The sequence below is a fragment of the Populus euphratica genome, unplaced genomic scaffold, assembly GCF_000495115.2.
Source record: "Populus euphratica unplaced genomic scaffold, PopEup_1.0 scaffold31.1, whole genome shotgun sequence".
Classification (NCBI taxonomy): domain Eukaryota; kingdom Viridiplantae; phylum Streptophyta; class Magnoliopsida; order Malpighiales; family Salicaceae; genus Populus; species Populus euphratica.
The window spans coordinates 2439271-2462696 of record NW_011499850.1 but is presented as its reverse complement, the minus strand read 5'-3'; the positions used below and the strand labels follow the sequence as shown (position 1 = coordinate 2462696).

Genomic DNA, 23426 nt, shown 5'->3' with positions numbered 1-23426 from the left:
CTTGTAGTTTTGAAGAAAAGATACCGGACAAATTCATGAAACATTAAACTTTGCAACCCAACTAGCTTAGCCCTATCCATTCACATGTATAAATTCAGAGACTATCCCAATACATTTCTCCACATCCATATCAAACAACAACAAAGAGCTGTCGGAAGCAAGAAATTAGAAGATGCACAATCCCCCACCGCCAGAGCCCCGTCACCAGCCCGGCCACCCACCGCCAGAGCCCCATCCACCACCACCCGGTCCACCACAGCGCGAACCTCCTCCCCCTCGTGGCCATTCCCCTCCTCCTCCAGGTCCGCATGCACCGCCATCAGGTCCACCACACCGTGAACCCCCTCCTCCAGGTCCGCGTGCACCTCCACCTGATCATCACCGTCCTTAGTCGATCTTATACATGAAGAACTCGAAGCTAGGCCTAGCAATATATGAATAAGCGTATCCATAGGGGATGATGATGTAACGGAAGGAAGCTCTGTATAGCTAGTTTTACTTGGCTTAGCTGACTAGTAATCTTATTTTCACTTCCAGTGTGTGTATGTGTAACGTGCTTGCTGTTTCATTCTCGAAGAAACATGTATGGTGCTTCGATAATTAATTAATAATAAGAGTAGAGTGTTTATCTTCTAAGAATTTGCCTTTCTTTCTTTCTTTCTAAGAACGCACAACGATAAATCCCAAAAAAAAAAAAAGAGGAAGATTTACAAGGATGAATTTTGTTGAAGGTGCTGCAAAAATCCGTCAAGAGTAGTTTTTATATCAAACCCAACCTCTGTACATTATACAGGATGAATTCACTCACATCATAAAAAGAGATTTATTTTTTTATTTTTTTTGTATTGAACCTGGCTAGTTATAGCTTCCATTGTTGAATTACCAATAACCACCATTTCAAATGAATATATAATTAACTAGTAGTGGAGAGAGAGAGAGTCAATTCACAAAGTGTTTCAATCGGCAAAACCTTGTAGTGCTGCTGGGTACTTTTTCACACAGCAAGTGATCATTCCTAGTACCACGTAAATGTTTCATCATTATCTCAATGGCGTGCCACTATTTTTTTTCTCTCCTGTTTATTGCTGTATTGATAATTGATAATTATTTTTTAAAATATTTTTTTATTTTTTAAAATTTATTTTTAATATTAACATATCAATATAATTTAAAAATATAAAAAATAATTAAAAATTTTTATTTTTTCAAAAACATTTTAAAATACAAAAACAAACATCAACAGTAATGAGATGTGTTCGACTGTAATATTTTTTTTATAAAAAAAATACAACTTTTTTAAATTATAAATAATATCTTTAAAAACTAAAAATATAGTAAAAAAAGCAAAATCACCTCGAAACTAATCACCAAAAAATGCAAGTTGGCAACCAAACTAGAAAATTATTTTTTATCAATCACATTATCATCTATATATTAATAGAAAACAAATGGATTTTAGTACCCAAATGAGCAGTAACGTGCTTGCAATAAATGAAATTAGATTTCCTTAATATTTTCTTAATGTGACCGGTCAATAAAAATAACATCATGTATTTTATAACATTCATACCCGAAAATAAGCTTTGTCTTGCTATGATTATTTATATCAAAATGGTCACCAAACAAATTCTTGATCTCTTTTACCACGTACATAAATTTGATTTCAAAACTAATAAATCATCAACATGTGTATTCTTCAAGGTCTTATAATAAATGCACGTTCATTTGTCTTAATTATAACCGTTATTGATCATGTAGGAATCGTAATTTTCACTATTTAGTAGCTTGCTTCAGGCTGTATAGTTATTCAAGGATGGTGTTTGAAAATAGGATAATGATTATAATTTAAGGTGTTTTTTATTTACAAATATATTCAAATAATTTTTATTTATTTTTTAAAAATTATTTTTGATATTAATACATTAAAATAATTAAAAAAATTAAAAAAATTCAAGCTTCACGTGACAAACCCTGCCCTGTTTTGATTTTATTAAAAAATGATTTATTTTTATGTTTTTAAAAAATTAAAATATTTTTATTTTTATTTTTTTATATTTTCATATCCTAATGTCAAAAATAAAAATAAAAATTTTAAAAATATTAAAAAAATTATATTATATTAAAATTAAAATGTTATGGCACATGTATCTATTGAGATTAATAGTGTTGTATTGTTTCAAATAAACATTCAACGAGACTGCATATGTCAAACGAATATAAAGAAAATCATGCCCAAAAGAAGGGTACGAGATAGAATATCGACAAAGACAAGCTATTTTGATAGATTTATGGCAGTGTTTATAAACTTAATAATAGTATGTTTAAGTTATAATGTATATTATGAGATGATTCATTGCATTCATTTATTATGGATTGGTCATCGTATTAATTTTTTTTGTTGTCTCTTATAAAAATTACATTTTAACTCTTATGATGATATCCTTTACAATTATGTTCCTATATAATTACATTATTATGGTTTATTATATAAATTTTTTATGTAATACTTATAATATCATGGTTATTACAATTATGGTCGTCCATTATATTATTATTTTAAAATTATAATATCATCAAATATAAGAATGTAATATATATTTCATTACATTAAATAACTCATTACAACCAACCAAATTTACCTTAATTCCATGAAAAAAAATAATGCCTCCCCATTACATTTGTGTTTTCACTTTACAAAAAACTCATTCCTAAAAATTATTTTGTCATTTTTTCAATCAAAACTAACAAAGAGAAACTCAAATCTCATCTGATCCATTAACAAAATAAATAAATATGAAACAAATTGAATTTAATAACACTTGATTATTTTTTTTTCCAAATATTTTTTATGATAAATCAAATATGAATTAAGTTTTTCACGTGAGGGCACTTTCATAAATTAGAAAATGATTTAATATATAATAATAAATTGGGAGTAATTAGAATTAAAAAAATTAAATCTAGAATATAAAGATAAATTGATCTGATTCTGGATAAACAATTATGAAAATTGAAATCCTTCCACATAAAAACCTATATGATATAAAATCTCTCACCAAGAAAAGAAAAAAAATAAAAATCTACAAAAACAATAATTTTATTTTATTACAAGAAGCCCAAGTTAATAAATCAGAACAACACAAAAGCCCATCAAAATAAAGCGACCGCGATCCGCCCACCACAAGGAGCTCGCTCTCTCCAGAACCCGAACCCTTCAAAAACCCCTCCCTCTATCTCCACTCAAACCCCTCCTCCTCTTTGGCTTCTCCTGCAGCGAACTTCTCTCTCTCTACCGGGTATGCAGCAGCTTCTCTTCTTCCTCTATTACTCTATTTCGTGCCTTCATTTTTGCTTATGTATGTGTTTATATACGTTGTTTCGCGATTCAGTTTCTATTTACGCAAGCTGTACTGCTGGTTTAATTTAGTTAGAAATGAATTTGTTTGCTGGATTGTCTGTAGAAGAGAATTTAAGGGAATGGGCTACTAGATTTGTAGAGAAAATTAGACACCCAGATGCAAGATTTAGCTTGTTAAGTTACTGTGTTTGTGTGTTTGTTTTTTTCAAGTGGAAGGAAGTAAAAAGTGGAGATCTGAAGCTTAGGTGAAGTGGTAAAAAGGGTCGATGAGATTATTATCAAAACACCACCTGTGTGGTCACTTTAGTAAATTAGAGATTGTTGTGTTTTTGTTTTTAATCTTGATTGAAAGAAAACAAGGAGATTTTTTTAGCAAGAATTTAGTTTGTATTTACTGGTTCTTGTGTAAGTTTAGTTGATTTCGTGGTTGTACTTGGTTATTGATTCATGATTTGGTATGGCAGGTTTGAAGTGGTGCCATGGATGACAATTTGTATGATGAGTTTGGGAACTACATTGGTCCGGAAATAGAGTCAGACCGAGAGAGCGATGGTGAGGAAGAAGATGAAGAACTTCCAGACAAGCCTCATGAAGATGAGGAGGAATCTGATGGTGAAGAGGCAGTTCATGCTTCCAATGGTTGGCTTACTGCCCCTAATGATGTTGATATGGATAACCAAGTTGTCCTTGCTGAGGACAAGAAGTACTACCCAACCGCGGAGGAGGTTTATGGTCCAGGTGTTGAAACGTTGGTTAACGATGAAGATGAGCAGCCTCTTGAGCAACCGATAATTAAGCCTGTTAGGAACATCAAGTTTGAGGTTGGGGTTAAGGATTCCTCAACTTATGTTTCCAGCCAGTTTGTTGTTGGTCTTATGTCAAATCCCTCTTTGGTACGCAACGTTGCCCTCGTGGGCCATCTACAACATGGGAAGACAGTTTTTATGGACATGTTGGTTGAGCAAACACATCATACACCAACTTTTGATATAAATAGCGAGAAGCATATTAGGTACACAGATACAAGGATTGATGAGCAAGAAAGAAGGATATCTATCAAGGCAGTTCCAATGTCACTTGTCCTTGAGGATAGCAATTCAAAGTCGTACCTCTGTAACATCATGGACACCCCTGGTCATGTGAACTTCTCTGATGAAATGACTGCTGCCCTCAGGCTTGCTGATGGTGCAGTGTTGGTTGTGGATGCTGCTGAAGGAGTGATGGTAAGATTTTTTTTTAGGTTAATTTTGATAATTTCATTACAAAAATATTATGATCATATCTTAATATGATTTTATCTGTTCTTCTGTGGATTAATTTGCGAAGTATTTCTCCGTAGATATTAAATCCATCATTCTTGATGAGTTCAATACATAATTTGTTCTAGTTTTCTGCCTATCATATCAGCATTTATACAGGCATTAGTTGCAAATGGTTTTGTCTATGATTGGACTGATTGCGGCAACAAGGCTATAATCTTCTATTGCATGACTTGTGACACTTGTTCTCAATACCATGCACTTATGATCGTGGTTGAACTTCGAAGATGCTATTTCATGATATAACTGTTGTTTTCATAAGTGCACGAGAATGTTCTAGCCACTTGATATGGTCAATTTACTATTTTGTAATGCTTAGGTAAACACAGAGAGGGCCATACGCCACGCAATTCAGGAACAGCTGCCTATTGTTGTTGTGATCAATAAGGTATTTCCCTATTACCTCTATTTTGTTTGGCACTTCCGATTTGATTTTTTCCAAAAATTTTGACTGGTTCATGAGGTGTTATTTGCACAAATTTTCTTTTGAAGGTTGACAGGCTCATAACAGAGCTCAAATTGCCCCCAAAGGATGCTTATCACAAGCTAAGGCATACCATAGAAGTCATTAACAACCATATATCTGCTGTCTCTTCAACTGCTGGAAATGTTCAAGTGATAGATCCAGCTGCTGGAAATGTTTGTTTTGCTGGTGCAACCGCAGGATGGTCCTTCACTTTGCATTCCTTTGCCAGATTGTATCTCAAACTCCATGGTATCCCATTTGATGCTGATAAGTTTGCATCTCGTCTCTGGGGGGATATGTACTATAATCCTGAGGACAGGACTTTCAAGAAGAAACCTCCTGCTAGTGGAGCAGAAAGATCGTTTGTCCAATTTGTGCTGGAACCTCTCTACAAAATATACAGCCAAGTGATTGGAGAACATAAAAAAAGCGTTGAGGCTACTCTTGCTGAGTTTGGTGTTACTCTTCCTAATTCAGCTTATAAATTAAATGTCAGGCCTTTGCTAAGACTGGCTTGCAGTCAAGTTTTTGGCTCAGCCTCAGGTTTCACTGACATGCTTGTTAAGCATATACCTTCGGCTAAGGCTGCTGCTGCCAGGAAGGTTGATCATACATATACTGGGCCCAAAGATTCAATGATCTACCAGGCCATGCTAGAATGTGATCCTGATGGCCCCTCAATGGTTAATGTGACGAAATTGTATCCGAAGTCAGATTGCAGTTCATTTGATGCTTTTGGTAGGGTTTATAGTGGTAAAATTATGACAGGGCAGTCTGTAAAAGTTTTGGGAGAAGGCTATTCACCAGAGGACGAGGAGGACATGACAGTAAAAGAAGTGACAAAACTATGGGTATATCAAGCTCGGTATAGGTTACCCATAAGTATGGCTCCTCCTGGTTCATGGGTTCTCATTGAAGGTGTGGATGCTTCAATTATGAAAACTGCAACTCTCTGTAATGTGAATTATAATGAAGAAGATGTATACATATTTCGACCTCTTCAGTTCAATACTCTTCCAGTAGTGAAAACTGCTACCGAACCTCTAAATCCAAGTGAGTTGCCCAAAATGGTGGAGGGTCTTAGGAAGATCAGTAAAAGCTATCCTCTGGCCATAACTAAAGTTGAGGAGTCTGGGGAGCACACTATACTTGGTACCGGAGAGTTGTACTTAGATTCTATTATGAAGGACCTTAGGGAGCTATATTCTGAAGTGGAAGTCAAGGTATCTATTTCTCATATGCTTTTTTGATATACTTTTGTTATTTATTCTCCTATTTCCTTTTATGGGACACTCTTAGTTTCCATGCACATCTGTCCTGTTTAATGCTTCATGTCAAATGTAGGTAGCTGATCCCGTTGTCTCATTCTGTGAAACTGTGGTGGAGTCCTCATCAATGAAATGCTTTGCTGAAACACCCAACAAGAAGAATAAAATAACCATGGTAAAGAAGACCACTAGTTTTATTTGATCTAGTTGCTTTTGAGTATTCTATCTCAATGCTCTGGACTTTTAATTTTGTTCATCTGGAATGTTTCTTAATTTTATAGATTGCTGAGCCATTGGAGAAAGGGCTCGCAGAAGATATTGAAAATGGTGTTGTAAGCATTGACTGGAATCGGAAAGCTCTAGGTGACTTCTTCAAGACAAAATATGATTGGGATTTGCTTGCAGCACGATCCATATGGGCTTTTGGCCCTGATAAGCAGGTAATGTAGTTGCTTAATGTATCCATGATTTGATTTTTTTCAAATGATATGTGATCAAATCCTGCTCATGTTTTGATACCTCAATTCCTCATTTTTTCAATGATTGGATTACAAATGATATGTGATCAAATCCTGTTTTGATACGTCAATTCCTCATTTTTTCAATGATTGGATTAAATGAACTTAATTTAATCTTATGTGTTTTTGATATCTGCAGGGACCTAATATTTTGCTAGATGACACACTTCCAACTGAAGTGGACAAGGGATTACTAGGTGCCGTGAAGGATTCTATTGTTCAAGGGTAAACTGGAATTTTCGTCTGTTCTTTTACCATTTAACCAAATGCCTAAATAAAACCTTCATTTTCTTTTGGACAGGTTTCAGTGGGGTGCACGAGAAGGACCACTTTGTGATGAACCAATCAGAAATGTTAAGTTCAAGATAGTTGATGCTAGGATTGCGCCTGAACCACTTCATCGTGGATCTGGTCAAATAATTCCAACAGCTCGGCGTGTGGCCTACTCAGCTTTCCTTATGGCAACCCCAAGGCTCATGGAACCCGTATATTATGTGGAGGTACTTACTTGATAATTGTATTATATTAAAGAAATATGCATACCTAAGGGAGAATATATAGACTTTTCCTGCTCGTTACTGTGACTAAAGGAACATGACAGCAGTGGAATATGATGAATTTGACAGAAAGCTCAGTGGAATATGATGAATGCTCATCCTCAGTTTCCATAACATGCTATTTTGAATAAATGCAATTAGCTCATTTAGATTTAGAGTTTCTTTCTTGGATTGTCCTACTAATTGTGTTTTATGTTCTTTCAGATACAAACACCAATTGACTGTCTCACTGCAATCTATACGGTGTTATCTCGCAGACGTGGGCATGTTACAGCAGATGTTCCTCAGCCTGGGACTCCAGCTTATATTGTTAAGGTGATAGCAGCACTTTTTCGTACCCAGCTTACATGCTGTTGGTTTTATACAAGTAAATATATGGAGATGGTTGACACACACCCACATATACTTCAAGCTTTCTCTTATTTTCTAATTTTTGAAATTGAATTTCAGGCATTTTTACCTGTCATAGAATCATTTGGTTTTGAAACGGACTTGAGGTACCATACCCAAGGTCAAGCATTTAGCCTCTCGGTGTTTGATCATTGGGCTATAGTCCCTGGAGATCCCCTTGATAAGAGCATTGTTCTGAGGCCACTTGAGCCTGCCCCAATCCAGCACCTTGCCCGTGAATTTATGGTGAAGACAAGGCGTCGCAAGGTATACCCCTCTCCCTTCTCCCAGGGTCTCTCTTTCTGTTACGTGGATGACTTTTTCAAGCTCTTGGAGCGGTGGAAGATTGTTACTTCAAATTTATTATTTTTCTGAGCTGCATGAGAATTCCAAATCTACCATGGCGCTCTATGGAAATGGGTTTTTTATAACACCTCCTATGCTGTTAATAGATAAAACCAATAGCCATTTGGTAATACTTTTTGTTTCGATTCTATATTCCAGGGAATGAGTGAAGATGTGAGCATTAACAAGTTCTTCGATGAGGCTATGGTGGTTGAGCTGGCTCAGCAAGCAGCTGATATTCATCAACAAATGATGTGATACTTCCAATGTTGGTGCTTATTTAGCCATGGGCCATAGGAAGCACTTCTTGCGGGCAGTTTTTATCTGTCTTTACATGTGTTGAAACCTGGATAGCAGATAATAGTGCAGACTGATATCCCTAGCAGTTGGGGCTGAACACCGCTTACAAAAAGAAAGGATGTCCATCGAGTAAATTCAAAATTTTGAATGTTTGATGTAATATTGTATAATATTTACTGCTAGTGGCATGAAAAACTCTCCTTGTGAGCCCAGGGAGGTGGCAATGCAAGCAAGGTTGGATTATTTGTTCGAAGATCTCATGATTGGTTTGCTCACCGTATTTGGGTTTGCCTTACTGGCATGCCTCCCCATCGCAATACGGGCATCGAGGCCTCCAAGCGTCCTGCCCTTCTGGGATTAAAACATTAACCTTGAAATGAAGGGATAAACATAAATCAAGAAGAAACATAGTATGTGTTATTGCCATTACTATAACCTGGAACTGCATCTCTTTTATCATCGCAGCATTTCCAGGTAACTACCAACTCTTTGATGATTACAATGCGCCCGTTAGGAGGTTTTTTTTTTTTTTTTTTTGAGGAAAATTTACCAGTCATCAGTGCATCTCCAGTAACGATTGCACAACCATTTTTTTGAGAAGGAAACACACCATTACGGTTAGCCAGTTGGTCAGATTTACAAACCATTGATGCAAGTTAGATAATTTATTTTTATATAAAAAAATAAACATGATAGCATTCCCCACTTTTAATTGTAAATTGAAAAGTTTAGTGTAATCAAAATAATTTATGAAAATTAATTTTAAACTGAAGTTAATCAGTAATGTTTGTAACTCAAGTTATAAAATCAATTGGGTTTTATATTTTTTTTTTATAATTTTTATTTAAAATTGATGTTCGTAAAAATTGAGAACTAACTAAATATCAGGATATTTATTTGAGATTACAATAAATTTATAAATATTAAACCAAAATAAATTATGTTGCCCAATAAAAAATAAAAAATATTAAATGATGTAATTGAAAAAAATAATCAAGAAAAATCAATAAAAAAACTCGTAAGATTAAAAACTAACTAAATATTAGATATTTATTTGAAATTACAATAAATTTACAAATATTAAATTAAAATAAATTATGTTGGCCAATAAAAAAATAAAAAATATTAAATAATACAATTTAAAAAAATAAAAAAAAATCTAATTACAATGGATCATGTATCATAGAGAGAAAAAAAGAAAAAGAGGGAAAAAGGTTTGGGTGCATAGGCTTGGAACATCTCACGTGCCTAAGCTTGATTAGATTTCGGCAAGTTGAAGTTGCCAGAAAGTTAGAGCAGGGTATTTTACATAAAAAGTTATCCATTTTCAATTATTTTCTTTTACTTAGAAACAATTAAAAAAAATTATGCATGTCATAAAAAAAATCATTTGTCTGGAAATCTAACATCAACTTGAAATAAAAAAATATTTATGAGCATGAGTTTACCATCTCAAGCAAGATTAAGAGCAAAAAATTTATAAATTTTTTTTATTGAATGGAGTCTATTAATATCAATTTTTTTTTTGTTGTTGTCAGAATTATTATTAATTAAAATTTTTTCTTTCTATTATTGAATTTCAACCATTTTCTATTTTTTATTTCAAATCAAGGACAAAAAAACAAAATTTTAAACTAAAATTATGTTTTAAAAAATATTAAGGAATTGAGAATTTATAATTTAAAAATTTTGTGGATCAAAGTGAACTTTTTTCTAAAGTTTGAAACAACCAACCCTTTTGTTTGTTTTTTTTTTTATTTTTATTTTGATCATCTATTTTTGAATCTTGTCATTCCTCAATATATTTGCTTTAATTCCCTATCAATTTTGGGCATTTAAGAGTATAATTAAAAAAAAATTAAAGGGATAAAAAAATTCACTACAACAATGAATAGTGCTTTCACCATGTCTTTTAAATTATAATCAATAATAATAAAAGGGATATTACTTTATTTCAATGTGTAGCTAATATTGTTGGAGAAAACACTTCTTTAATTAGTTGGTGGATGTTTGATATCGTAGTTTAATTATATTTTAAATTTTGTGTGTGTTGTTGAATTGTTTTGATGTATTGATTAAAAATAATTTTTTTAAACTAAAAAATATATTATTTTAATATATTTAAAAAACACCTTAATTTTTTTTTTTTACTATACTCTAAAGTCACGTGGCTTAAGATCTTTTAGAGGAAAGGAGATTGAAATGCAAGAGGCTTTTTAATACTTTTTAAAAATTCTGTTACTAGGTTTTGCAAGAATATATGAACTTGTTATTATTAATCTAAGTTTTTCTTTTTATAATGAATACTAGCATGTTGTTTTGCAAGTGGGTTAACCCTTTTTTTCTTCTTCAAATCTTATCTTATCAACCTATTCACTTTAATGTCGAGTCAAACATTTCTCCTTCTCAGTTAAGAAAACAAAACACATTGGGGGCTTGGACCATTAATAAAATGCCGAGAATCTCGAATGCTCCATCTCCTTTTTATATTTGTTCATATCAAATTCCTTACTTTTAATTGGATCAAATCTACCCTTCCATCTTCACCACTAATCAAATGGTTCCATGAATTCCATGTGTTGTGATGTTTTAAGATAAAGGGACCAATTTGGCTCAATGTAAAATAAATGATGTGAATTGACCAATTTACAAAACTATAGGGATGATTATGAAGCAATAGGAAAACGAAACATCAGACCAAGCCCTATCTGAGATCTAGCTCTCTGCCCTGAGAACCTAACCCTCCCTCCCGTTGGCTAAAACGAACGTAATCATCTTCTTGTTTTCCTCTTAATAACCAATCCATGTCTTAAAATTCATAAAATTCCTACTGAGTGGGTTTTCAGTTTTGTATTACACGATACACACACTTCCCCTTCTTTTCTCATTTCTGCTCTAGATTTCGTCTTTTTCTCTTTTTTTTCCCAAAAAGGCAAACGCATTGTGATTTCTCTAAACCCTAACCACAGATCCAAAATTTTCCTTCGGATTAACCTCAATTGCTATTGAGTTCCACAATTTCTTCTTATACACCGGATTTACCCTTAAAAGTTTGGAACTTTAAGGGTAAATCATATTGAAGGTTAGGATTTTTTTGCAATGAGCTGATGCTACTGTGATTTTTCTTTATCAATTACAATGCAATCGAAAACCCAAATTCTTGCTCCAGCTTTTACCCTTTTCCCATCTCTTAAACCTCCAAACAAGACCCTAACTTTTCACCAATTTACAGTCTTAGCCATCACCTTTCTCGCTTATGCTTCATTTCATGCCTCAAGAAAGCCACCAAGTATTGTAAAAGGTGTGCTCGGACCCAAAATTCATTTGAACTCTTCAACGATTGAGTCTAATTTAACCTCATTAGAATCCAATGGTACTGGTTGGGCTCCCTTTAATGGCCCTAAAGGGACTCACCGGCTTGGTGAGCTTGATCTTGCATTTTTGTCTGCATATTCAATAGGAATGTATTTTGCAGGACATGTTGGTGATAGGATTGATTTAAGGTTGTTTCTTGTTTTTGGAATGGTGGGTAGTGGTCTTTTGACCATTATTTTTGGGTTAGGTTATTGGTTTAATGTACATTTGTTAGGATATTTTGTGAGTGTGCAGATTTTGTGTGGTTTGTTTCAGTCTATAGGGTGGCCTTGTGTGGTGGCAGTGGTTGGGAATTGGTTTGGGAAAGCTAAGAGAGGGTTGATAATGGGGATATGGACTTCCCATACATCGGTAGGGAACATTATTGGGTCGGTTGTGGCATCTGGGGTTTTGGAGTTTGGTTGGGGTTGGTCATTTGTGGTGCCCGGAGTTTTGGTGATTTTAGCTGGGGTTTTAGTGTTCCTGTTTCTTGTTGTTAATCCTGAAGATATTGGATTTGAGACTCCAGGGAAGGAGATTGAAATGGATGTGGAGGTGAATGGTTTGGAGAATTTGGAGAAGGTGGAATCAGAAGAAGCAGGGCTTCTTGGGGAGGAAAACCTGGATTCTACCGCAGCCATCGGATTCCTGGAGGCTTGGAGATTACCTGGTGTGGCACCATTTGCTTTCTGCCTCTTCTTTTCAAAGCTAGTGGCGTACACTTTTCTATATTGGTTGCCCTTCTACATAAGTCACACAGGTATTTGCTTCTTCTTGACTTTGAAATTCTTATCAAGAGCTGATTTGCCTCATGCTAATCATTTTTGCATGTATTTAGATATGAGTGTCATATAAGAACGGGACTGTGATGGCGATGAGAATTTGCTGTCATCAACACAAATGCTGCCTTTATTTATGAATTCTCGAAATTTGATTGTAGGAGACCATTTCTTCTTATCATGGCTTGAACCCTCTTTTATTGGTTCATCTGGCTGATGCACTTGCATCTTTTTGCTTAGTTTGCTGAAGCATGCCTTTGCATATATTTGATTTTGTTAGATGCTGGATGCCTGTTTTAATGAATTTTTTTTGGAAATTGAAGATGTTGCTGGCGTGCATTTGTCCCACAAGACTGCTGGAATTCTTTCAACGGTGTTCGATATTGGAGGAGTCTTTGGCGGAGTTTTGGCAGGATTTATATCTGATATGATTGAAGCTCGTGCAGTGACTTCAATAGTATTCTTGCTTCTATCAATTCCAGCCCTTGTTCTGTACCGGGTTTATGGAAGCGTGTCTATGCTCCTCAATAATGCTTTGATGTTTATTTCTGGGCTGCTTGTAAATGGCCCGTATGCTCTAATTACTACAGCTGTTGCAGCTGATCTTGGTACTCAGGACTTGATTAAAGGAAATTCCCGAGCTTTAGCTACTGTGTCTGCAATTATAGATGGCACTGGTTCTGTTGGGGCAGCTGTTGGCCCCCTTCTGGCAGGGTACATCTCCACAAGAGGATGGAACAGTGTCTTTCTGATGCTTATTGTTTCTATATTCCTTGCGAGTTTGTTCTTGATTCGAGTTGCGAAAACTGAGATTAAAGGGATGCTGAACGATAGAAAATGGCTTTCAAACAATGCAACTGCTCAATGATGGAAAGTGCTTCTAAGATTATCGTCTGTATTCCTTTTACAGCTAGTCATAAAACAGGTTCCATGGAAAAACACTTGGATATAAAGGATCCTGCAAGTGATTATACATGTCTGTATTTTGTAACTCATTCTTTGGTCAGATATATTCTTACTTCCTGTTGTACATGTACAAACTAAGATACCAATAATATAAGCCTTCTACATTCTACACTACTGTTCAGGGACACTCTAGCACCCGCTATTTCTAACATTTCTTATTGGTTCGTCACAAATTGGCACTCCTAACATGTCACTGAAAAAAGAGAGCTAAACTTCCATGGTCATTTGAGTTGTGTTGTCCGGCTACCAACCTGTAACAGTCGAAGATACAACACTTGGAGGGCATTCTCAAAAACAATAAATAAACAAATAAAGTTTGAGGGGCATGAGATGAGATTACCAATTGATTACAAGCATTGCATGTTGTGCCCTATAACAGAACAGTTAAAAGTGATTTATCAAGAAGGTAAAGCAACACCAAATCTTACAGCTTTGTGGATATGTAAACTGATTGTTGGAGATCAAACATGCCATTTCAATATCAGCGATTGATTACCTTATATGGTGAATCCAGAGAACGAGTACACAGAGATAAGAATGGCTGTGCTATTTTTAGCAGTAACTGAAACTGTATATAGCAACGAGCTTGAGATTGAACTAGCTATATCACCCACCCGTGCTCTGCCACAACTGAGATAAAAACAAATTTAGAAAAAAATAATGTTCATCAATGCAGCGTATTTTAAAGCAAGCAAAAACCAATGTAAAATAAAAAAATAATATTAAATAATAAAATAAAAGGAAAAGATACTAACACTTTCTAATCCATTAAGTTTATAACTCAAGTTATTTTATTAAAAACAATAAATTTTTTAAAAAATTAAAGCTTAATTCACAACAAATCAAATATTAAATAATATAATTAAAAATTATATATATAAAAGGATTAAAAATATAACAATTGTTAGTTAAAAAATAACTTAAGTCTATCTAAGTTAACTCATTAAACTAACAATTAGGTTATAATATCGAGACAAACTAAGAGAAAAAATAAAAAAAATCATGAAATTCTATTTTTTAAAAGACAAATGTCAAATTATGATAAAAATAAAATAAAATAAAATTAATATTAACTGTTGTTAGCCTATAAAACCCATGTCCTAAATCATGTGACTAGAAGCATCGAATATGAAAAAACCGTAAAGATCAATTCTTAACAAATCAAATATTAAAAGATAAAAAAATATTAATCACATAAAAGAATTAAAAAAAAAGCCTACTTAAATTAACTTTTCTAACTCATAGTTCTAATAAAATTAAAACAATCATATAAAAAAAAACTAAAAAAACTACTAAACCTAAGTTTTTTTAAATCAACATCGGGTAAAGAGGTTGAAATGCATCCACTGCAATTTGTTAAGTTTAAAAACTCATAGTTTTATAAAATATTAAATATTGACTTATATTAACAAAAATTCAAGCCTCTATGAATATCTTAAAGGAAGAATTATAGGCCGGATTATTTCATTTAAATAAAATATTAAATAAAGATTAAATATTGTATTATTTAGTATGATAGAGGAATTCATCTTATAACTAATAAAACGAAGAATATCATTTTGATGTTTCCTTTTCTGTTAGGTATGATTGGAAATAATTTTTGATACATTAGTTTGCAACATAAATTGATTTGTCCCTTAGATATCAATTTTATTGATTGGGTCCTTCATCTATATACCTCTCTGCAATCGGATCCTTTTGTTAAAATAATTGAAGGCAGTATTGAACAATGATGCACCTTCTGGGTCTTTTCAAACTAAACTTGGTTTTACCAAGTCCTAGACGTTAGAAAAGCCAGCTATTACCTTCAATTCCAGACAATGTATAAAAAATGAAGGCGTGATTGAAGCAATTTTATACCTTGACCACATGCAGGCTCCTACATGTGTTAAATAGAGGGGGAAGCTGGCATTCTCACATCCAACTGATAAAATTGGTGGCCTTTTAATTTATTTCCACGAAATTCAATTTTCAATTTCATCCTTCCTTTACATGGTGCCATTTTGCAAGCCACTTGCTCGTTAGTCAAGTAGAGAGCATCTCTCAGCCCTTGGGTCCAAATCTTTAAGTAGAAACTTGGTTAAATGAAAAGAGCCCTGAGACGTTCGTATGTGATTTTACACAAGCGTGCAATAGAATGCGCCTGCATCAACAAGACGTTAATTATTACTGTGATCAATGCATCTTCTGGATGTAAGAATACCAGAGAGGTAAAATCATGCAGTTAAGGGCATGCTTACTCTGGCATTGATCATTTACCCTAAATCAGTCCCTGCCTCAAATAAGCAAATCTCCTTTCTTCGGACCAATTTCTTACTAGGCACCTTTTGCAGGCAATGACAAGATAAAGGAGAGAAATGGGAATACATCGACTGCTGCAAAGACTCCAGTGAATGAGGCGAGAATGATAGGAGGGAAGAAAAATGCAGATTCTATTTGCCCGTGAATTTATATACAGTATACACCAACAAAACTTGAGGACAGCCAATTTAGCTATTTACTGTTGTTATTTGATTGGCTCTACCCTTCACCACCTAGGGAACTTGGATGAAATGTTTTAAGCACTACCTTCTAGCAAACATTTGAGATTCTGAAGCCCCTCGGCGGAAATGCTTCGCCTGACTCTTGCCCTCTGTACCACCACTGGTGGCGGTGGCTCTGAGTGAAAGCTAACAATCACAACTGTCAAGTTGTCAGTTGCTCCCCGTTTTAATGCTTCCCCTACCATTTCTCTGCAGCATTGCTTTAAATCATTGTGCTCTTGAAGTCTCTTCCGAACAAAATCTACTGCATTTTGATTTGAATACACATCCCATATTCCATCACTTCCGATTATCAAGAACTCATCTTCCTTCGTCAGTGTAACCAATTTAAGTTCTGGTTCAGCACTTAAGGGCCCACTTCTGTCACCCTTTTTCTTCATTCCTTCAAGGTGCCAGTCACCTAATGCACGGGTAACAGCTAACTGACCATTTAGATAACCATCGTCGATGAATCCACCCAAGGACTCAATTCTTGTCCTTTCTTTCACACAGCAAGGTCTATGATCCTCTGACATTTCCTTCACTACTCCACCCCGTGATAATACTGCCCGACAATCACCAGCATTTGCCACGAGTAATGACCTGTCCAAGAAAGACATTTTTTTCATGACAACGCACTTTGTGATAAGACATAACAGAATGTCAATACAATGATAAAACTAATGGATTGGAGCAATTCCTGACAATGCAAGATCTTAGGTGACATGGCAGATCTTTATGATTGGTCAGAAAGCTACAATTGGGTCGTCATTAACCTTAATGACTATAGCACATTCAGGACTGTTAACCCAGGACAGAATTGCCTTGGAAGTGACAGATGGAATAAACAAACGGGATTCAAGGGGCTAGAAAGTCCTAAATAAACCATAGGAAGCAGATGGCTGACTACAGAAAAACGATAAGAAGCTGTTACCTCCCAAATATCATTGCAGTAAGTGCAGTAGTGCCAGAAGAACGGCCTGACTCAAGGGAGCATGACTTTTCAAATGCAGCATCAATCTCAATGAATGATCTTGTAATCACTTTCTCAAGTTTTACAGGGAAATCGGCATCCTCAACAATGACTCTTGGTAAATGCTCGCGTACAAAATGTGCTGCAGTCTTTCCTCCATGCCCATCAAATACCTGTTTTCCAAAGTATATTTAATTCTTAAAATAAGAAAGAAAAAATTCCACTTCCTATTCCTTGTTGTCTTTGTTTTTATAAAGTATTTATGCAGTGCAATTACATCATATCTGTTTCCAGGCGAGCAAAGTTCAAATTAGAGAGCTATTCTTGGTGTCAGATGAGCACAGGTTTCTAGCATGCTGATTGAAAACATGGAAGTTTCAGATTTTCAAGTTTAAAGTGATGCTCAGATTTATTTAAAGTGGTAAGCTCCGATTCAATTTTAGACTAATACTTACTAGAACCTTCACACTTGCTATCATAATCGTAAGTGATATGCTATCATGGTACACTATGGTGTAGTTAATCTCATAAGCGAAAGAAGCCTACATCCTAAAATATTGCTACCCGATGAACTAGAAGACCAAAAGCTATGATTTTTCCATAAGGGAACAGAAAGCACAAGTAAAAATACAGTATCGATTAAAACCAAAACAACACAAAAACATGAAATTCATTATCAGCTGAAATAGCAGATGAACAACAGAACAGGAAAATAACTTACACCATAGAAAGAAATAGCATGCTCGCTTAGTAAACTGTAACCAAACTTCTTCGCCATGTCACTAATGCAAATGTGCGTATCTTCCATATAAGGCCGACCACCAATATCAGACCACTCTCCTGAGCGAAGGGTGGGAAAAAAATCTGTTAACAGATTCTGTTTCCTTTCCGTGACCACTCTACCCTCACAAATGCTTTCCAACTGAATGAGCCACCACAAACAAACAAAACTAAAAATGAGATAGAAGAAGAACAAATAGTGATCAAGATTAATATTCCATCAGAGGCTATAACAATAATGATATGTGTATCTGGTCCATATAAGTATGCACTATTGCAAATAAACAGTGAAGGGAAAAATAAATGGATAAGAACCAAGTAAATAAGCAATAACAAAAATGAGAGTATAGACATAGAAACGTATTAAATGATTGATAATTGAGAATATAGAAGGGTTCCTGCATACAGTTTACAAGATATATTATAAAAGTTAAATCAGGTTTACTATGACAAATTGACAACCATTACTGTTCCTCCCTCTCCCTCACACACACACACACACACACACACTATCTATCCATCTATTTCTCCATGACAACCACGAGTCCAAGAAGAACATCGACTAAGTCAAGGGAATATAATTGAAGTGAATTATTTACCACAGAAAGCAGTACCACCATGCTGGCGGTGTGCAAAAAGGTAAATTAATACAATAGAAAAGTCATAATACTGTATCTACCTAATTGAAGTACCAAACAATAAATTATTCAAGGCAGAGATATTAAGCTGGGAAAAAAAAAGTTATATCCACATATCTCCAATGCCCACCAAATACAGGAACCAGCAACAATTTCATAATTACACAATCAACTAAAAGTCTGAAACTTTTTAGAGTAAGGAAAAAGAAATCAGAAAGCAATTATGGATCATCAATAACTTCATAAGTTTCAGAAAAAGAAAACAATACAAGTTCCTCAACAAAATGAATTTAAACAAAGCAGTAATGAACAGAAAGCAATAAACTCAATTCTAACAACGACGACGACGACGACAAAAAGAAGCAAAATTCAGAACACAAACATGGACAAACAAAAACAGAAAAGACCCAACTGTGGAAACCAATGAAATTTGAGAAAGAAAAGAAATCTTACAGGATAAGAGCTGGCAACACTGATCCCACCACTGGAACTAATCAAAGAAGAGTCTTGATCAAAATTCTCCATCTGGGTTTGCAAGAGGTCACCATGCAAAGGCAAAGATTGCATCTTGTTGCTATTGCTGTTATTACAACTACTATTATTGTCAATTGGGTTCTACATTTCTTGCTTTGCATCTTTTTCACACATGGTTGTTGTCAATATTATTATTGTTATCATGTTGGTGACAGAAAAAAGAAAACAAGAAGACTTATTTAAGTCTTTAGCAACTAGTTGTTGTCTTTGTGGGAATCCAAAGAAGCAACAACATGAGCAAAAAAAAAAAACACACAGGAAGACAGAAGAGGACAGAGAATCAAAGAGAAAAACTTGGAATACAGAGAGAGAGGGGTGGAAGATTCTGTGGAATATCTCTATCGTGATGGTGGTGAAAATAAAATGAAGGACTTGTCGATGCCTTGGTGGAGGGAGGGTGAGAGAAAGAGAATATAAATAAGAGCTGTTAAATTCCAGATTTTTCTAAGAAAGAGTGGCTGAAAATCAGTTGGTTAGGCTGTTCTTGTTTTTGTTGTTCTTATGGGCATGCTGGACGCATAAAATAAATTGTAAAGTTTTGGTGTTAGTGATTTTTTTTAAAATATTATTTTTAATATTAAAAACTTAAAAAAATATATATATTTAAAAAAAAAAAAACACTGCCCCACCGCTAAGCTTTGATGTTGCTTTTGTTATAGTATGATGTTTGATTAAATATAAATATACAATCATTAATAAGGAAAAGGGATTTTTGTTGTTGAAAAAGTAAAAAAGGAGAGCAAGGATTTTGGGGGTTTGAATACAATGCATTTAATTGAACAAGAAGAAGAATGAATTTACAAATATATAGAAGGACTATTATGGCATAATTGCTAATATTTTCAAAGCTTGAATGAGTTGTTGATAAATTAATATCCTAGTATTTTACAATATTAATACGAGGGGATTGGTCAAATCATTAACTATATATATATATATATATATATATATATATATATTTGTATCAATATATATATATATATATATATATATATATATATATATATATATTTTGATGAGATGTTTTGATATTCGTAATATAATAGATCTATTATGAGATATTTTTTTATATGATTTCCAATAAGTTTTGATTTTTAAAAAGCATCTTATGAGTGTGAAGAAAATATTATACTGTATGGTTTTCAGTAAATTTTATCCCTATAAGGACATCTTGCAAGAGCAAGAGCTTATTATAGCACAGAGTGTTGTTTCACATGGTTTTCAATGAGTTTTATTTTTATAAAGATATTTTATAATAATTAAAAAATATTTTTAGTGTCATATAAATAACTAAAACCCTTATTTTTTAATAAATGTCGGAGATGATAATATCATTATTTTTTTTTTCACTTTTTGGAGTATAGATTTTAGAATAAAATTTTAATTTATTTTTAAAGTTCAAGATAGACAACCTTTATTGTAAAACTTAAAAAAAAAAAGCGAAAAAGAATTTAATGCAATGGGTACCTCAATCCTAATTTGTTATTAATCCATGATGATCGATATTTTACATTAAGATGTTGGCTATTATAATGCCTTTGTGTATGAGGGATTTGGTACGGAGAATTTTTAGGTAAAGTTTATTGAACAAGAAAAAGATTTTGCCTTTGAGACATGAATTCATCTGGGTTCTGGGAATTATGATGGAAATCCAATAATTCAATGAGCTTCCGAAGTTCAACATTGGATAAATCATTTGAGATGAAATCCCATTTCATTTGTCGAAAGTTCATAGAAGCCATAGTATTTGGTAATTAATTTTTTTTAACATTGCAATAGTTTTTACTCTTCAAATTATTTTTTATTTAGAAGAATTCATGTATTAATGTTTTTTTTAGATATTTTTAAATGGTCTTGATGTATTCCTATTAAAAATAAAAAAACAAAAAAACTATTATTTTAATATATATAATTAAAAAATACTTTTAAAAACATTCGTACGAGCATACTTGAAATGAAAATTAGCTTCTTTTAATGCATAAATTAGTTTTTTTTAGCTGTGATAGTTTACAAATTATATTTGGAAAAAATTACTCTAATTATAGTATAATTTATTTGTTTTTAAATTTATTCTCCATGTTTTTTAAAATTTTAATTTATATTCCTAGTGAGTGTAAAATAAAAGATGTAAATTGTTAGTATATAACGACAGGTTTAAAATATAAACTGTAAGACAAGAATAAATGTAAAAAGGTCTAAACTGTAGAATAATCAAGCTAATTTCTCTTATTTTTAACCGCTGTGCTCTTTTTTTTTTTAAAAAAAAAAAGGAAGAGAAGAAGAAAGCATCGATCCATCAAGATGCAGTGGGACGATTTCACCCTTACATAACATTGAAATGGACTCTTGTGGGATTTACTTGCATCATTCTTAGTCAGACTGAAAAGCCATCATTATTCATTCTTAAGAGCTACATAAAGGTTGTTAATGATGGCAACGAAGCTACTAAATAATGTCTTATGGTCAAATATCAAGAGATCTTAACATTTTCATCCCCTTCACATGTCAATTCTCCATGCCTAATGGAGCTTGGTTTATTCATTTAATTGCTAGAAAGAACAGAGAATGAGATGCCAGGAGAATTGGTTTTCATTGGTTCGTGTGTGAGCTAAAAGATTCTTGATCAATCGTGGGAAGACAATGACTTCAGATTTATTTCCCTCTTGCTTTCTACAAAAGGTGGTGGTGGCTCGCACCATTTTCTCTTCTATAAAATATGTCTTTCTCGAAGTTAAAAGGGCCCTCGCAATCACTGCCAAGAGAGTTCACACCCCAAGGCTTCCTTGCTCGTCTTTCTTTGCAGTATAAAAATCTTACTTTCAAGGAAAACGCAGCTCACAATTCTTCCCATCAAGGAAAGTAGGATGTTGTTTTCACTATGTTTTCTAAAAAGAATGCAAGAGGGATTGCTCCTTTTGTGTGGCTTAGAATTGAGCATTACCAAAAATGTTAGGTTATGATAATCATAAACCTTTTCTCGCACTTTACACTGGTCAAAGACAATAAAAAATAAATAAAATGAAGCCGCTTTCATTAGTCTTATGATTTTGTTGACGAAGGAATCATCTTGGTTGCTTCGTATATGACCTAGAAGGGTCTTAGCCCTCAACGTGATCCATTCAACGATGAATTAGTGTTTTTAGCATAAGCATTTGGCATCTTCTCCCTTTTAAATCCACAAATTTGTTTGCTTTAAAGACATGCATTACAAGTTTGAAAGCAATAAATCAAGCCTTTTAAAAATAAAAAAATAAGAAATTGACGGTCTGATTAGACCACCCAATCCAGCCATAATCCTTCCACTGCCAAGAGCGAGAGGGGTATTTGCTGCCTCTGTGAGCCCAGCCTCAAACCGTGCCCTCCACTCAAGGAGTCACGGAAGTTTATAGGAGGATGCCATGCCTAGAGTGGGCAGGTTAGATTCCAACTCCACCAAATCTAGTTATCTGCGTCATGCGTCAAGGCTACGATCCACCCCCATCAATACTCCCACTTCGTTCACATGCCCACGAGGCCACGGTGCCCTGATGAACAAGGGTTGTAAAGTAGTGATATGTTTTCTATTCTTTCGATGTCGGATTTTATTCACTCGTCAATCAGGTGGTCTATGCTTGACTCTAATCTTATTTTACATCAAATCACAGGTGAGATGGGGGAAATCTGTCAAAGAAAACACTGCACTGAAAATAAAGACGAATAAGATATTGAACCCAAATCGGATGTGGAGCGCCAGGTTCGTGGCTCTAATCAAAGACAAGCAATGGACCATGGTTACGTCAACTTTTGTTGGAGAATGCCAATATAAATTTACAAAAAGTTAAAGATGAAGAGAAAGTATAAGTGCCTAGATGGATGGATTGTGATTAAATTATGTTTTTAAAATTTTTTATAAATATTTTTAAATCGTTTTGATATACTTAAATTAAAAATAAACTTTAAAAAATAAAAATATTTTAATTTATTTTCAAACAAAAATACTTTAAAACATAATCTTTGCAGTATCGCGGAACAATTGCATGTTGATCTCAAAATAAAGCAATAGCTAATGGGATGCGTAAATTTATGCTGTGTAATGGCCACAAACAGAAAGCAAGAATCTTGTGAGCTCACGGGACAGGAATTCATTCTATAAGCAAGGTATGGATGGCTAGAAACACAGGGGATGGATTTTAAGCCCTCGATACCACGCATGAGATTCCACTCTTTCTGCGAGAAAATGCCAATACTTTAAAGTAAATAAGAGATAAACCTTGTTAGATCTACAAAAACCTTAAATCCTTTTAAGATAATCATAAAGCTTGTCTTGACGCTGTGGAGGCCCTCCCTGTTTAAGGTCAAAGACAAAAAAATGAAGCCATT

The 23426-nt window shown here is 33.9% G+C and overlaps 3 protein-coding genes across 3 annotated transcripts; 2 read left to right on the top strand and 1 right to left on the bottom strand.

The window, feature by feature from the left end:
- Window positions 1-3191: 3191 nt before the first annotated feature.
- Window positions 3192-8774, top strand: LOC105121114 (116 kDa U5 small nuclear ribonucleoprotein component). Its single transcript, XM_011019636.1, has 11 exons — window positions 3192-3296; window positions 3823-4581; window positions 4997-5065; window positions 5170-6366; window positions 6488-6586; window positions 6693-6851; window positions 7069-7154; window positions 7231-7429; window positions 7691-7801; window positions 7937-8143; window positions 8381-8774. The coding sequence occupies exons 2-11, from the start codon at window positions 3838-3840 to the stop codon at window positions 8477-8479; spliced, it is 2970 nt and encodes a 989-aa protein (XP_011017938.1). The 5' UTR covers window positions 3192-3296; window positions 3823-3837; the 3' UTR covers window positions 8480-8774.
- A 2459-nt stretch (window positions 8775-11233) lies between these two features.
- G3PP5 (Major facilitator superfamily protein) lies at window positions 11234-13734 on the top strand. Its single transcript, XM_011019635.1, has 2 exons — window positions 11234-12635; window positions 12978-13734. Exons 1-2 carry the CDS (start codon window positions 11660-11662, stop codon window positions 13520-13522), a joined length of 1521 nt encoding a protein of 506 aa, XP_011017937.1. The 5' UTR covers window positions 11234-11659; the 3' UTR covers window positions 13523-13734.
- A 2235-nt stretch (window positions 13735-15969) lies between these two features.
- LOC105121112 (probable protein phosphatase 2C 27) lies at window positions 15970-19576 on the bottom strand. Its single transcript, XM_011019634.1, has 4 exons — window positions 18987-19576; window positions 17837-18037; window positions 17077-17288; window positions 15970-16745 (listed from the first exon to the last, which is right to left on the bottom strand). Exons 1-4 carry the CDS (start codon window positions 19098-19100, stop codon window positions 16178-16180), a joined length of 1095 nt encoding a protein of 364 aa, XP_011017936.1. The 5' UTR covers window positions 19101-19576; the 3' UTR covers window positions 15970-16177.
- Between the last annotated feature and the right edge of the window lie 3850 nt (window positions 19577-23426).

What these genes read in the sequence shown, in the direction of transcription:
- G3PP5 (XM_011019635.1), top strand. Translation starts at nt 11,660, where the DNA reads ATGCAATCGAAAACCCAAATTCTTGCTCCAGCTTTTACCCTTTTCCCA. An exon ending in CTTCTACATAAGTCACACAG is followed by an intron (nt 12,636 to 12,977) that starts GTATTTGCTTCT and finishes TGGAAATTGAAG; the next exon opens with ATGTTGCTGGCGTGCATTTG.
- LOC105121112 (XM_011019634.1), bottom strand. Translation starts at nt 19,100, where the DNA reads ATGCAATCTTTGCCTTTGCATGGTGACCTCTTGCAAACCCAGATGGAG. An exon ending in GTGTTGCCAGCTCTTATCCT is followed by an intron (nt 18,038 to 18,986) that starts GTAAGATTTCTT and finishes TGGCTCATTCAG; the next exon opens with TTGGAAAGCATTTGTGAGGG. An exon ending in ATGCTATTTCTTTCTATGGT is followed by an intron (nt 17,289 to 17,836) that starts GTAAGTTATTTT and finishes TTTGGAAAACAG; the next exon opens with GTATTTGATGGGCATGGAGG.
- LOC105121114 (XM_011019636.1), top strand. Translation starts at nt 3,838, where the DNA reads ATGGATGACAATTTGTATGATGAGTTTGGGAACTACATTGGTCCGGAA. An exon ending in ATGCTGCTGAAGGAGTGATG is followed by an intron (nt 4,582 to 4,996) that starts GTAAGATTTTTT and finishes TGTAATGCTTAG; the next exon opens with GTAAACACAGAGAGGGCCAT. An exon ending in ATTCTGAAGTGGAAGTCAAG is followed by an intron (nt 6,367 to 6,487) that starts GTATCTATTTCT and finishes TGTCAAATGTAG; the next exon opens with GTAGCTGATCCCGTTGTCTC.